This window comes from Polyergus mexicanus, unplaced genomic scaffold (genome assembly GCF_030449975.1).
Source record: "Polyergus mexicanus isolate NDT 795.1 unplaced genomic scaffold, iyPolMexi1.0 SCAF_13, whole genome shotgun sequence".
In the NCBI taxonomy this organism is placed as follows: domain Eukaryota; kingdom Metazoa; phylum Arthropoda; class Insecta; order Hymenoptera; family Formicidae; genus Polyergus; species Polyergus mexicanus.
Genome location: NW_027223333.1, coordinates 6,047,086 through 6,063,013, shown reverse-complemented (window position 1 = coordinate 6,063,013; position 15,928 = coordinate 6,047,086). Strand labels below are relative to the sequence as shown.

General features: G+C 34.0%; 1 protein-coding gene across 6 annotated transcripts in view; it reads left to right on the top strand.

Moving 5' to 3' along the window:
• Pde9 (phosphodiesterase 9) overlaps positions 1-15,928 on the top strand; it is a 132,528-nt gene that overhangs the window by 96,653 nt on the left and 19,947 nt on the right. For all 6 annotated transcript variants that reach the window (XM_070306531.1, XM_070306532.1, XM_070306530.1 and 3 more), the window contains 3 exons: positions 11,480-11,604; positions 12,809-13,016; positions 15,408-15,522. In XM_070306531.1, the coding sequence (XP_070162632.1) occupies positions 11,480-11,604; positions 12,809-13,016; positions 15,408-15,522 (448 nt within the window). The remainder of the gene's footprint in view (positions 1-11,479; positions 11,605-12,808; positions 13,017-15,407; positions 15,523-15,928) is intronic.

Sequence of the window (15,928 nt, the reverse complement as noted above, 5' to 3'; positions counted from 1 at the left end):
ATGAAAAAGAAATGAAAACTATTAATCTTGTTAATTGTGTAAAACGATAAAACAAAAGTTGGTTGATACATATAAAAGGGGGCATCTACATAAAAGGCGCTTTATGTTTCGTCGCGGGAGCTTAATGAAAATAATAAATGTACATATACTTTTTTTATTTTACCGCTACAGCTTTTATTGCGAAAGAACCAACGACTTTTTTCTTTCGCGCTTATATACTTTTTCTTCTGCAGTGCTTCTAACAATTATACATTGCTTATTGCGCTGGAGAAATAGCATTTTTATTATCAAACGTTAGCTTTTTATTAGTCTTCGTAGAACTTCGCAATACGTGCCCGTCTTCTCTCGTTATAATAAATAATCAATCTGCCTTACGTCGTTTCTTTCGATGTTTTTGCCGGCTATTGTAAAACTTACCGGAATCCAGCGAGCTTTTGTTATCGTCTCGTCTCATTATCCGTGACAAGAAATTAATATCGGATACCGTCATTATACTCTTGTCTTACAGTAGGATTGTTGCTGCGATATAAAAATCAACATTGCTCCGCGAGTGATGCGAACAATCTCTAAATTGCACCCGGTTATAATTCTCGTTATTCTTATAACTGATAATAATTTAATCTACTCTTATTTCTTGTGCAACATGAACAATATATGTAATTTGCGCGATCTCGAGAGAATTTTTTCGTTTTTAACGTAACGGAGCAGCGCAACTTTCAATTTTTCACTTCAGATATTGCAATCACGTTTTCAGATCGGGGAGAGATGTATTGGATTTTGGTGAGAAGCTATTTTTCAGTTTTCGTTTAAGCTCTTTTTCTGCGAAGCTCTCGGCAAAACGTAACGAGACGCATTTACGCATTTACGTAATGCAATGCACGGGCCTCTACAGGCATAAATATCGATTGGTTGGCCGAGGCGAGGCTCTAACGTGCCCCTGCGATCCCACCTGCCATCCAATCAAGTCGTGTCTCGAACATCCCTTACATGCTCTATTATCGGACAATTGATATATTCAATATTCTGTGTGAAATAATTTCTCTTTTATTTCTAAACAATATATATCGCGGAAACAAAAGAAATAATGTGTTTGAATGAATATAATGCTTCAAAAATTATTTTTTATCAGATTTCGTATATAATTAAAAGAGTCAATAAAAATTATAAAGATAGAAACGAGAAATTTATAGAAAGTTTACTCGCATTTTAGAAATGTAAGAAAAATATCCTATAATGGAATATACGCAAAACGTGAATATTTTTTTGCATCTCCATTCCGCGAATAACGATGTTGAACTCGCGAATATAAATAATAATAAGATTTTTATTGAATCTATCTCGATTGTTTTAACGATGCAGCTTTAGAAGGTTTATTAAAGGCAACATTAAAGTCTTAAGAATATAACGGTTATTATTATATTACACGATTTATTCCATTTTCACGGCCATTCTCTTTGAATCGGTTTCAAATTCAATTGCTTTTATCATCATGTTGCTGAGATCTTCAAAGATTCTTTTCTTCCGACGTTCTTTTTCTCGACGGAAACGGACTCCGTCTCTGTGCGAATAAAAAAAATGTTCTTTCGCTGACGCATTCGCCTCGACGTATTATCGCGGACCGGACTCGCTTGGTACATAAATAAAATTACGTAGCTTAATTATGACGAAGGGTGGAATGAAAAATTAGAGGTGGAATGAAAAATCGCCGTATATGAGCTACAGTGAAATACCTAGGAAAATAGAGTTAAACGGAAGCTGATATTTGTGTATTTTATTTTTCCTTAATTTATAATTAATAATTCATGTTTATTAAAATTATAGAATACATTCTCGAAAATTATATCCATGTTTTAATGATCTTTATATATATGTTGGTAAAACTATACTAAGTAATTTCAAATTTATATACTATTAATTGAAATTATTTACCGAAACGCTAACGCGTGATTAATCAACTGAATTTTATCCGCGAACACGATAATTATTTATGATATACGACTAAGTTTTTATACAAATATTATACGATATATACATCGGACGCACGATTAAATTTTAGAAAAATTACTCTGTATTTTGAAATAAGACTATCTCTTTCATCATGTATGGTATAAATTCATCAGTTTTATCATCGAAAATACATAGAGATCGTCGCGTTTTATTCGCGACAGAATGAGAATTTTCCGCCTGTCGAGTCTCGTCGCCGGAATGAAGTTCGGACGAAGTCCCGGAAATCGAGTGCCGCGGAATTATCGGTGGCGGAACCGCTTCCGGGATTCGCTTCCGGAATGCACGGGACGGAACGCATTTGCAGGAATCGTCCCCGCAATCGGGCGCGTTTGAAATTCAATTTTTTACCGTTCAAAGTTACGTTTATCTCTCGTGAATGGAAGAAGTCACGCGCCAACAGGCAGAAACAATATTGCGTCGCAATATTTATTTGTTTATCTCTCTCTCTCTCTCTCTCTCTCTCTCTCTCTCTCTTTCTCTCGTGTTACATTTGGTTGCGACGCTATTATTTTAGTTAAGATTGAAATTTTATCGCAGCCAACAAAATGTTTACATTTCGGCGCTTATTGAGTTTTTTATTTAGATAATTGATACTTTTAATTTGAATATATCATTATAGATAATTAAAATGGTTTCGATATCGTCTGTTATAATATGAATAAAGAGTACAAGATTTTATTTTTCAAAAATGTAGATAATTTTTGTATTTTATTATATATATTTCAACGACGGATTATTTTTTAAGATATTCTATTTTTTCAATATATATTTTGTTGTGATGAACCATTAAAAAGATGTGTCAAACAAAATTCTTGAAGACTAAATTAAAAATCAGAAAAATATATGCTATTAATATTCCAAATCTTTGAATAAACTTTTGCTTTAAAACAATTACACTTTTTTATGAAAATATTTCATATATTATAATACTATATGTACACAAAAGATCTTTTTTCTGGCTGTTGCACGAATTCTGCCATATATTGTGAAATAAATAATTGCATTTTCAACTTTAAGATTGCAATAAAAGAGTTTTGCGAGAAAATTCGACAGATTTTTTAAAAAAGCATCGAATTAATTATATTGTCGGGGACTTCTGATTTTATCGAACGCAACGGTATATCCGTACGATGTCAGAAACATCTCGAACGAACGTCTTCCGATGGCGATAGCGCGTTCTACACCTCGCCCCAATGATATTGGCCTCAACAAAATAATGAATAAATTGAGCGTGGGTCACAATAAAAATATAATCGTCCGCCGTACGTTCATGATTCGCGATTCATTATCCTATTACTGCCAATCGACGATCAGAAGATAGCTTCTCCCCTTCTCCCACGTCGTTTCACCCTTCCTTTGCGCTGTTCTTGTATGCTTTATTTCATTGCGTATCGTGCGAATCTGACAGCATTTCATTGCGCGTAAACTGGTCGCGAGGTCCAACGGTTTTAGATCCTATGTTCTGTAACGAGATTCGTGCGTTCTCGAAACTTTGGCTGTCGCCAAATCACGTAAATTCGGGCGCGATGGAAGAAATGGTTCCGATTATTTTTCACAAGAGAGAATTCGTTAATTTGACGAAGAGACACGTAATTAAAGCAATTATAAGAACTCATTAATGCAGATTTCTCGAGCTTTCCGTAGTTAATTTTATTTTATCGACAATACATAGGAATTTTATAAAGCATATATGAAGTTTTCGACATGCGTAAATAAAAGAGATAATTTGCGCAACTTTTAATTCGAAATTCGCTACTTCATTTCGATATACTTATCGGAGAATTCGATTATACTATAAACTTTCACAAATAAACATTTAATGCAATTGTTAATCAAATCGCGAAATTTATCCGGACGAAAAAATATACAGATATATTGTATTTAAATTTTAAATCACACGCATGCGATTTTCTCCGCGAATAAATTTTTATCGGACTTATTTAGGTACGCGTTCTCCATGACGAATAGTAATATCACTGATTATCCATGCGTAATTACAACTACGTTAATTAAGTCAATTATGACAATGCTCAAAAATTTCTCCACATCTATCTCAGAAAAAATTTCTAAAAATTGATGTCGTCACTATCATGTTTACTATCAGAAAAAGAGATATGTTTGCTTTAATCTTTGGGTTAAATTAAGCTTGAAATAAATCTTCAATTTATACTATCAAGCAATAGATTTTTCACAGGAGTATATGTATATATATGTATATGTATATATAAAACAACAAAAATGTTAATTCTCTTTATTTTACGCGCTGAAATTGGCATTAATAATGAATTGTGAAACTTGCGGAAGTATTTTATGAAGGATGCGTATGAATTTTTTAATTTTCAAATTGAAATATTTTACACGATGACATTTATCATCAAAGAGCGAATTGTATCTCCATGAAATGTTCTCTCTCTTCCCTACTCGGTCTATTTTATATTTTATAATTTATATTACCTTTTCAATTCGATATTATGATATATTAATATTTTTACATTATCGGCTTAAACCCATCGATACTACATATATATCATTGGATTTAATTACGATTCGTGATTCGGGAATGGCCAATCGTCGTTGCTTCGAATTATCAGAAGGTGATTAAAGCTCTTTGAACCGTCGATCGTATGGAGATCGCTTCTTGAAGTTGATTGACAGAGTGTTTGCCGACAAATGATCGCGCATTCGATAAAAATCTGCTCGCGAATTCTTATAAATTGTCAACCGACCGGCCCTCTACGATCTCTCGCTCTCTCTCTTCTTTCTCTCCTGCGACCTTTACGTTCAGCAAGTCTAATTTAAGACACATCCGTTCAACCTTTCGACGCTCGAGATTGCCTCGCGATTTGCACTCTAAGCGGCTTGAATTTCTCTAACTATCTCTTATAGACGAGAATGATACAGAGACTTCCCGAGAATTCCAAAAATATCTATTATCGCTTAGGAAATATCGATGCACCTGAAGAATTAATCTTTATGCAAGAAGAAAACATGTATATTAGACTGTTTATAAAATATTTTAATAATAATTATATAGAGTTTTTCTAGAGTTTAATTCTTATATTCACGACTTTATAACGCTTTCGATCTTATAAAAATCACACGCGTACACGCTCGTACAATAATATATTGATAACGTGCTTCTTTCATAATAAAATAATACGCTGTGCATTTGTATCTGTAAAATATATAGTTTATGAAAGTACGCACATACGTTTTTAAAAATGCCATTGCCAAGATTATTATGGATTATTACGGATTCGGTTTAGTTGCGAACATACGCAAGAAAGAATTCAGTTTTTCCTCAGTTTTACGACGCGGCTAAATCTGCGATAAGTTTACGCAAGTAAAAGCTCCCGCTTTATTTATTCACGTAATCCGGGCACGTTTGCGGTCCCTCATCGAGACGGATATTTCACAGGAGAGAGAGTGAGAGAACTTACTCGAGATCTCACTGCTTAAGCGAAGAAAAGTACTCGACGAATTCCAGAATCGTGATGAAGGGCTTAATCCTGGCTTTTTGTATTATACGATTCGCGTCACGCATTTTTGTAAATGAAAATTGTTGCGTGAAAATTGTCACATAAGGGATAAGTTTTTTTTTTATTAGCTGTATTATTTTATAATATCTGGAAACACACATACGTGTGAATTATGATATTTTGTCGCGAAACTGCTACATATAATATATAGCGATATGTAATGTATTTATTTTTCTCCTAAAAGAGTTTTTTACTCGAAGGGTTAATTAAGGATTTAACATTGAAAGTTGAAGATTATCTTGCTGTGCGCTATAAAAATCTAGCGAAAGAATTTGATCTTTGCATCAAATCGGAATATTTCAACGTTCTCTTCAGAGCTACGTGTTTTTTTTTTTTTTTTTTTTTTTTTTTTTACGAGGGCTGTATTGGTTTTTCTGCGATAAAAGAAATGCAGTATTTACGAAAAAAATATGTTGCGGTAACCCAATTAAAGTGTCATAGGAGCAACAGTGACCAATAAACTCTTGATACAAACGAATCAATATCTCGTTCTGTCGCGTATTTTTCCCTTGAAAAGAGGAAGTAGAAAAAAAATGCGCAACATATACCATATTCGGTTTCGCCCTGTTTGCCCGATCTCGGCTCGATCCTTCTTTTTTTCCTTCACCGCAGAAATATGTCCATGACAAGCGCTTTTTATCCTCTCCATTTTGTCGGGCATTTATTGTCGAATGTCACTCGCCCCCATCCCGCTTACTACTTTCGATATTATATGTGAGAAAATTCGCGACACTTTGCGATAAATTCTCGCCAGGAAGATCAAGGAAAAATGAAAGAACTGAATAGACAGAACTTTGGTTTTTTCAACGACGGACATTTTTTTCCCCCAATCAATATTTGCTTAACTTATATTGGACCGACTTAGATTTGAGTAATGGCCATTCGTTTCACTTCCGAATCGCTAGTTTCAATAACTCGATATTGCTCAGCTTTGTGCGAAATGCGAATTTTCAGCTTTGTTAAGCAAACCCGAATTCCGAACCCCTTTTGAATGTTTGAAGATTGTGTGTCATTAAAATAGTACATCGTGTATATTGGAATAGTTTAGACTTTTTTGTACACGTTCCCTCTTCTCTCTCAGGCTCTTTTATTAATTCGTTGTATAATAGAGACGGAATAGCGTACGTAATTTAAAAATTATGTACGCTGTTCCATCTCTATTATACATTGAAACGTGAAAGAGACAAAAAGATATTTGCTCGAAAATTTTGATATTGATGACTGGATTATGTTATCATTGAAAGTTAAATCTATATGCATCAATTTCTATAAATCGTGGAATAGTATAGTACCAAATCTAAAAAAAACTTGCGTCAGCAGTCTCTCTTGTATTGGAATTTATTTGACGAGTGAAACATTATTTACAGGCCGACCTTTCGCCTCTTTTCATGCGTAAGGGAGATCGCCTCCCTCTTCGAACGCGAAGTACATTATCATGTAAATCATAACCATCGAGGGATAAAGTTGCGAAAGCGGGGGTGGGAGATGAGAAAGGGGTTTGTTTAGACCGGTCGAATCGGCGCCACACAAGGCGGACGAAAATTCGACGTTTCGCTCGTAAAGCGTTTAAGTGCCATGAAAAAAGCGAGCGCGTACGTGCACACGACCGTTCTGTAATCGCGTTCATTGTACTTAGGGTGTTCGAGCGTTTTTACGACGAAACGAATCACCGACAGGGAGACCAACGCGAGTATTATGGGGGATCAGAGAAGGGAAATGCGTGATTGAGTGGACAGCGAATTATTGATAGATGGATCTACTTGGTAAAATTTGATCATTTTCTTTGTCTCGCACTGTTCGATTATATCGATATTAAATAAAAAAAGATTAAAAAATTAGAATCGCTTTTTTCGCAATACATGATATTATATGTTATATCAAAATAGAATGGAACCACGATTCTCTCTGTCCTTTTTTTTTTTTTTTTTTTTATATAGGTATTTGTTTTTATGTTATGGTATATTGTGTAGTAAAAGTTTGCATTGTATTTATTTACAGTAGTTAAATTCGTTGCAGAGACTAAAGAAACTTTTATCATGAAAATACATGTATCGAGCGAATATTATTATTCTCGCAGTTTAAATATATAATGAAAATTATATTATTTTATTGTAATATTGCTGGATTTTTTGACGATGCATAGTTAAAGAAAAATAATTTTATTCAGAGTAAAATTCTTTCACAAATAACTTTGTTCATAAGGATTGTTTCGAAAATGTGCTTACAAATCTTAAAGAAGCTTATTATTCTTAATATATAAATATAAAAAATTACTGCGGATATATTAATATAAATTAAGTTAATATTTAATATTAATTAAATTAAATATCTAAACTTAAGTTATATAAAAAATCTTTGCGGATTCTTACACATCAGCCGAAAATTTAATGCATTTATCGTGCAATGTGTGAAATCGGAAACGTCGCGATTGCCGGCCCCGGGATAAAATTTATTTTATTTATTTTTTAAAAATCTTTTTAATTAAAACTGCATTGGAGTAGGAGGGGAGGCAAATTCCATCAACACGTGTCATACGATTTAAAAAAAAAAAAAAAAAAAAAGGAAAGAGATTTTTCTAGCCGACAATCGTCGCGTATGCGATTGATATTTACAATGAATTTTGTTGCGCTTTCGATTCATTTTGAATGTTGCTCTCACTGTCGTCTGGACCGATGGTGTAAACAATCGTTTCAGATTTAATTAGCGTTTCGAATTTACGTGTGGGCGTGATGGACACGCGCTGCATTCGCGCTATGCGTTCCAGCATTTCTCGTACCCGTGGCTATAATTCCATGAATCGGTTCGGTTGGTGGCTTGGAAAAGTTACGATTATTAACAAGATATTACCGAGATATTTTCTGCATCTGCATATATTTATCAACGCTGTAGTGAAAACGTTATTTCTTAAAATTTCACGATATATTCCCTTTTATCTTTCTGTTGATGATTTCTGAAAAAAATATTCCGATGTTGTCAAAGAGAGCATTAAACGATTACTATTATTATTTTTCAAAGGGCAAAATAACACATTTAAATTAAAAATGAAACTATTGCGTAAATTATTTTCTCTTTTAGATTAAAGATTATTAATGTGAAATGTTTATATGTGTTAATTAAAATTCCCTATATTTAAAATATTTTATTAATTTTAGAATATATATATATATATTTTTTTTTAATATTAAATCATATATTTAATTATATAAATTAGATTGAAATAATTATTTATCTTATCATATACGCAGTAAAATATTATAATACATACTATTTTCATTTTGTATTCATTTTGTATTCACGGTTTACAGATACAGTTTATAGATTCGTTTTTGTTTAGTCATATTAATTAATTTTGTAGATTAGCATTAAATGATTATTTTCGAAATAAATTCGATTTGTCGTTTTTCGAATTATTCTTTTTAATTATTATTTTTGCTTTCAATAGTTTTCAAATATTGTATTTCAAATAAATATTTCTTTTGCGTTTGTACATTTTTGCGGAAAAAAATATATATAAAATTATAAATATTTTATAGAAACAAAATGATTCAAATAATTATTTTCGATGGTCTGAATTATTTTTGTTCCATCCATAATTTTATTTTATTTTTATTTTTTTTTATTTTTATCGTAAAATAATGAAATTTTTTTATGTTATATTAATGAACGAATATACAAAATTCTTTCGATTTCTTTACACACAATGAGGGTATATATATTGCTGATATAAAACTTAGTTATTAACAATTAAATCAATTACTTGATTAAATTCATAATGAAAGTAATTTAGGATTTTAATTTGCCTTGCTTGGAGGAAATAATGTCGTTCGTCATTTAATCGCGTTGTGATAACCATTCATTTGATTACGGGGATGAGCAATCTGGATATACAACAAAAGTATTTATTCAAATTTCAGCAGTGTCGAATATAACTTACGCCATTTATATTTTTTAGTTCCCGACGGATTCGATCGCGAGTATAGAGTTATTGTTGCCAAAAGGAAACGGAGAAATCGACGACGATAATCGATATAATGTTTACTTTTCGCCGCGGACGCGCTTCTTCTTTTCGACTCTCCGACAGTAAAATTGCGGCAGAAAACTGCTGCGCACCCTCGTAAAGTTCGCGCATAAAACGAAACGAATTCGTGACAGCGTTCCGTCGGGGTGTGCCATTTCAACCCTTCCTTCCCCGGTACCAGATAAATCGTAAAATACGATGATTTCTCGTGTTTCGTTACACGAATCCTCGTGCCGGCGCCGCGTTTTCTCCCGCGTGCGCACGGGACGGACGCTCGGAATATTTTTATTTCATCCCGGGCGACGCGCAAACGTCAGTCAGGGGGATGAGTCGCAAAGAGAGCCCGACCCCAGGCTCATTTTATAAATGATCGCGCGATGTTGTTTCGCCGCACCTCTATTTTTCATGCGAGAATGGGATGTACATTTGCAACGAGATCATTGTTTCTTTCCCTGCTGTTTTTTCCGCTGCTGCATTAAGATGTATTATTCAGGATCGATTATCGATCCACGCCGTTATTCGAATAGTATCGCTCATATAAATATATCAACAGACATTGCGAAAATAGCACGATTCTATATCGGTCTCTTGATATCGCGCGTATTTAATAGGATAATCAAAACCAAAGCCACGTTTTATTCTACGTTTTATTCATCGTTGGGCATAAAATGCGGAAATTCATTGGTTTAGCTTAGCACAGAAGTCGGTTGTCGGATGTGTTGGATGTTGAATTTGAAACCGAATACTACGCCGAGATTTTCAATATTTCAGGCTACTACTTCACGTAGTCGCGCTAAAATAAAAAAGACAGGAACGGCGCGGATTGAATCATTTATTCAACGAATTTTTGCGCAGCTTTCGATATTATTTTTCACAGCGATGCAAACTTTATTCCATATGCAGTATGATACGCAGGATTTTTTTTTTTTTTTTAAATAGAGATTTGTTGAGATGCGCGATGTTTATGTATACTCGACGAATTTACGAGCAATTAATTTTGATACCCGTTAACGGTAAAATTAATTCCGCGACGTTGCCAGGATAATTAAATATTAAATTAAATGTCTGTTAAAGTATTCTGCGATTTTTTTAATTCAGAGAAGAATATAATTATTCGATTTAATTATTACTTAATTGTATATTAAATCGAACACTAACTGAAAAATATCATCTATTTCATACATGTAGTTTGCTATTTTCAAGCTCGCTCCGGTTTATTAAAATGAACTGTAATCACGGTCGTTAATATCCCGGTCTGACTATATTCGTCCCGTTTAATTGATTCGGAAACTTTCCGACGGTAGGGGTACACATTTACCGCCGTCGTTCCGGCGGCGTTGCGTCGTCGATAGTAATTACCGGGGGCCGCGGTAGGACACGTTCTCCCTCTCTCTTGTTGCACCCCACAGATGATAGAATGAATAAAACATGCACAATGCCCGTTACTGTGCTCTCGCGAGCGTTAATGTTCGATATACTGGAAAAAGTATGTCGTGCTCGCGAGTTATCCGAAGGGGCGAGTTTTGTTGTCCGACAGGAAGAAGAGGGAAGAAATGACTTTTATGGCCGCGTTTAGCGGGTTTCATTGTCGGGAAATCCGAGTATAATCGGGAGACAGCTAGCGGATGATAGCGTTTAATAAAGTTAATATCACTCTTGCACGCGCGGTTGCAAGAACGGGCCGAGGGTTAATATAGCGAGGAGTGAACCGGCATCGTATAAATATCGTTTATACACAGGGTGTCTCGGTCGCTCGAGGGATAATTCGAGAAGGGATGATAAGATCATCTCGTTACTCGTTATACGCGAGACGTCATTATATTTCTCGAGTTTGTTAAAAGCGACAGAAAATTCAAGGATCTCGTTCGCGAATAAATCTTCGCGAGAAAAGAAAATTTATGTTTTATTCTTACAGAGCTCTTTAGAAGCGCGGCAGAGGCTGGCCCTCTGGATATCGTAAAGCTTCGCAAGGGGGAGAAGCTCCTCAACATTTCGACCCATCTACCGCCGAACACGCCCGATACGCCCTACGTTCTTCAGGTAAGCTATGTTAAAATCAATCTACATAATTATATTTTTACACCCTGTGTATAATATTTGTTTATTAATAATATTGACTTATTACGAACGTGATGATGCAGCGTAACTCGTAAATAATATCTGCGTATCAATGCGACGATAGTCATGTGAATAATGAGTTGCTAGGACACTTATTGTTTTACTTGAGCGATCGGGGAGGGGGGCGGGGGGGGGGGAGGAGGAAAGATGCGCATATCAAAATTCTTGCGACGCGAAACGTTGAAATATCGTGTGTCTTAACTTGCGTATTTGTTCAAGTTTATGGTGTAATTTCTTGAATTGTGAACTTTGCACTCGTTCATTTCAAGTAACTCGCTTTTATTGTATTCTCTGTCATTGAATTTAATCACTGATAATTTTTGTTGAAAATATTTTAATAGTTTTTAACAAACAATTCGTGATTTTTGACAGTTATGTAAAAAGAATTGTTCGTTATACTGGTTTGAAGAAGTTCGATGCATAAATTTTGATTCGTGTTTTTTTCGTAACGACTAAATTTTTGCTGGAACAATTATGTCAAGAAACATGTGCTTCAAGCGAGTATAATACGTTTTGCTTACGGGTAATGAGCCTTAAATTTGCGTACCATTGTATAATCGCAATAACATTATCATAATTAACTTCATCGCGCGTGTGACGTGTATAAGTAATCACAAATAAATATGCATAAGTTGGTTTTTTTTTATATATATATATATATATATATGTACAATCCTTTACATATTTACGAATATACGCAAACATATTAATCTCTGCTTGTTAAACTGAGAAAATTTTAAGAGCGTTTTAAAATTACATTAGACGCGCGTTTATAAAATTCTTTTGTTATTTTTTTGTATTAGAATAAAAATCTCGATGCACACATGCGATAAAATTTTTTTTTCTATTTTTACGAAATTAAAATTTGTATTTAATTTTATTTTAAAAATTTTTAATTAACTTTGTTCCAATATTTCACCATTGTCTTTTCTTTAATAATATATTAGCAAAATTATAGACGATAGATTATCGCGAATTATGTATAATTAATATACCAAGATCGGTGGAAAAGAACGAGATGTTATTTTTAAGTGAGATATCAATATTTTGAGCACAATAAACGCGTGTTAAAATACAGCAGCGTGTGTTTTATGTGTTTATGGTAGTTGGTTACTCTTTTTTCAAGATCGTTGGTGCGCATCCCGCTTCCACGGGGGTGATCGAAGCGGAGGTGCTTTGGGCCCTGGAGAGGCGCGTGGCGACTCTAGAGCAACAATTGCGAGAGCATCAGGACGCTTTATACGCCACACCCTCCCTCGCTTTGCGGGAATTGAAACGCCAAGTGGATAGTTTCAAGAACAAATTGGAGAACAACGATCAGTTGAACTGGCTCAGTAAGTACTCGTATATTTAAATACAAAGTGCCTCTGTCATAAATTCCGAACGACCTATTTTAAAGTATTACATCAGTAGGTTTAGAAAGATATTTGTTTTTTAATTACTGCAGAGATTCAACGATGATTTTGCTAAATAATTTTGATGTAGAAATGCATTGTGTTTTCAATTGAAAGCGGTGTTTTAACAATGCATACTTCAAAGATTGATAAAGCTAAAATATATTTATTTTCAATTTTTTCTTTATAAAATTCTTTTATAATATGATAGAAGAGTGATTGATTAGCTCGACGATTCTAAATATGGTGATATCGATCAGCTGATTGATTTAAGAGATGACAAAATTTCCCGATAGACACTTCGTTTCGTCGGAATTCGATTTTTGTAATCGGATTCCGCGGCACAGCGACCACATAGTATCGAAATAAATGAATTAATTCAGCGAAATGGAAATTCGGGGCTAATATCAATTTTACTATTGACATAAATGGCGAATATTAGCGAAATGAAACGCTTTCTCTGGCCGATGCCGTCATTATTCGTCGATGATTATACATGATAATGGTTTCCTCTTTCCTCTCTCTCTCTCTCTCTCTCTCTTTCACTCACTCTAAATCTCTCATTATCATAACACAGCGCATATATAATAAAGTGCACGCGACTGTTAAAATTGATTTGGTCTTATGGTGCTTTTTTGTGTTTAATTGGAGGGTGAATATTGACGGTGCTGCGGATCGATATACAATATGAAATGGAAAAATTATGCGATTGTTTCAATTCTATACGAGATACAAAGAATCTTGATGATATTGCACGCGCGGCATCGAAGCGAAATGAAATTGAAGATAAATATATTTGAATTGACGCGCGAGAATCGTCTCAGGCGACTTCTTTGCTTCTTAATTCGCACTTCTTCGTTATATTTTTCTTGCGCTTTTAATTTATTGGCATACGCATTTAACCCCGTAGTTTTATATTTAGCGTGACATCTCGGCTATTTGTTAAAAATGATAAAATTTTAATGATTTTATTTTAAGGAGATTTTATAAAAATGTGGGAAGTATATATAATGAACTCGTGTTTTTATGTAAGTAGTTTTTGTCTAAAAACGCGTAATTCTCTTAAAAATCAAATTATATGTTTTCTATGTTGCTATGGTTAGTTAAATTCTCGGCAATAATTATAATTAAGTATAGTATAATTATCGGTAATAAATTAGCGGTTAGTTTTAAAAGTTATCACGATTCAAGTTAAATATACGAATAATCCTAAATACAATCGAATTAAATACGATCGAGCTCTAATTGCGGTCATCAAATCAATACTGAGGTATCAATTTTATTATTGTACATTAAAATGATTTGAAAGTAGTTTTAATAATACGAATAATATTAAATAAAAAATTTGAGAATAAATAAATAGAAAAGTAGAAAACAATACATGTGACATGTGACGAGATCAGGAAGACAATAAGTCAAAATGTGATTGTGCTAAATTAGATACAAATTTTAATTTCATAAAATGAGAAAAAAGATTTAAATAAATTTTAATTAATTTAATTTCATGGATCGTTATTCAAATATTTTTTCAATATTTTAATAAATCTCAAATTTCCGATTTGTCGTAGCATTTAAGGATTAATCTCGAGATGCTCCATTCGATACAATCGCAGCGATAAAAATTTTCTTCTCGAGATTTTTCTTCCTGCGCTAACATTCGATCGAGATTTACGTTTAGATGCATTGGGATAAGTCGATCATCTCGATCAAGTATAAAAGTTCCGCGAAAAGTTTTACGAGGCTGGCCGTTCGAAGGTAGATGACGGATATACGAGCGAATAAACAGCGAGGATCGTGCGGCCGCTGAATAAATATTTGTTCATGCAGGGGACTGTTCCAGGTATCTTACAGTTATCTTCAGCTTCTAACCGAGCTCATACGCAGGGTGGTTCTCTGCGCATTTCCCGTGGACAAGGAAAACTTCGGCTATTATATTAATTGAGTTTTTCAAAATCATCTTTGCTTTTAAAATCAATCGCATGGCATCTTTTTATATCGTCGAGACTTGATTCGCAGGAAACTTTGTGATTTGCGCTTTTATTGTGCATTTCTGATTCTCCGTAAAATTTTTGTTAAGAGAAAATAGAAAATTTTCTGGAATAAAAGAGGCCGGTGCGCGCATTAAGTTCAGACTCTCTACATATAGAAGATAACTCTCAGTGCGTGAAATACTCTTTATAAAAATTTGTCGCCTGACATAAAATGACGCAGAGTTTACGGAGAAAATCGATATTCCTCGTATTCGATGTTTCTTTACGGCTGGTTGTTGTGTCGCATAGCGAAACGTGAAAGTTTTCAGGAGCTTAATCTAAAAATCGCTGTCTTCCGCAGGTCTTTACAAGCAACTTTCCGAGCCCATCTATATGGATACCTGCCGCAGATTGCAATATCGCCGAAAGAGTGACAGCATGAAGCGGAAAGTTCGGGAGAAGTTTCTCAATATCTGGTGAGTCAATCAATATCATTTCGACTCAATTGATGTAAGATTGTAAGCAACAGATTGTAGGCATCGGTTCGTTTATATATTTCTGGCTTTTTATTTAGTATGAACGACACATGTGACAAACTCGTACATACGTCTATACAGAATGAATTGGAAAACGTAGTACAATCATAAAAAATGATTTTTTTGTTGAAAAAATAAGTTGGAAATTTTTCGTACAAGATTGTTTCCAGTTTCAAAAAACTAAACGAGAGAGGGACAAAGAAAGAAAGAGAGAGAGAGTGGGGGGGGGGAGGGAGAGAGATCGTTAGAGATTATTCAAGAGTGTAAATATGAGGTATCGATTTTTCAATTTTCAAAATCAATTTTCTCGAAAATATGTGAGAAGCCTCGTATATAAAAATCATAT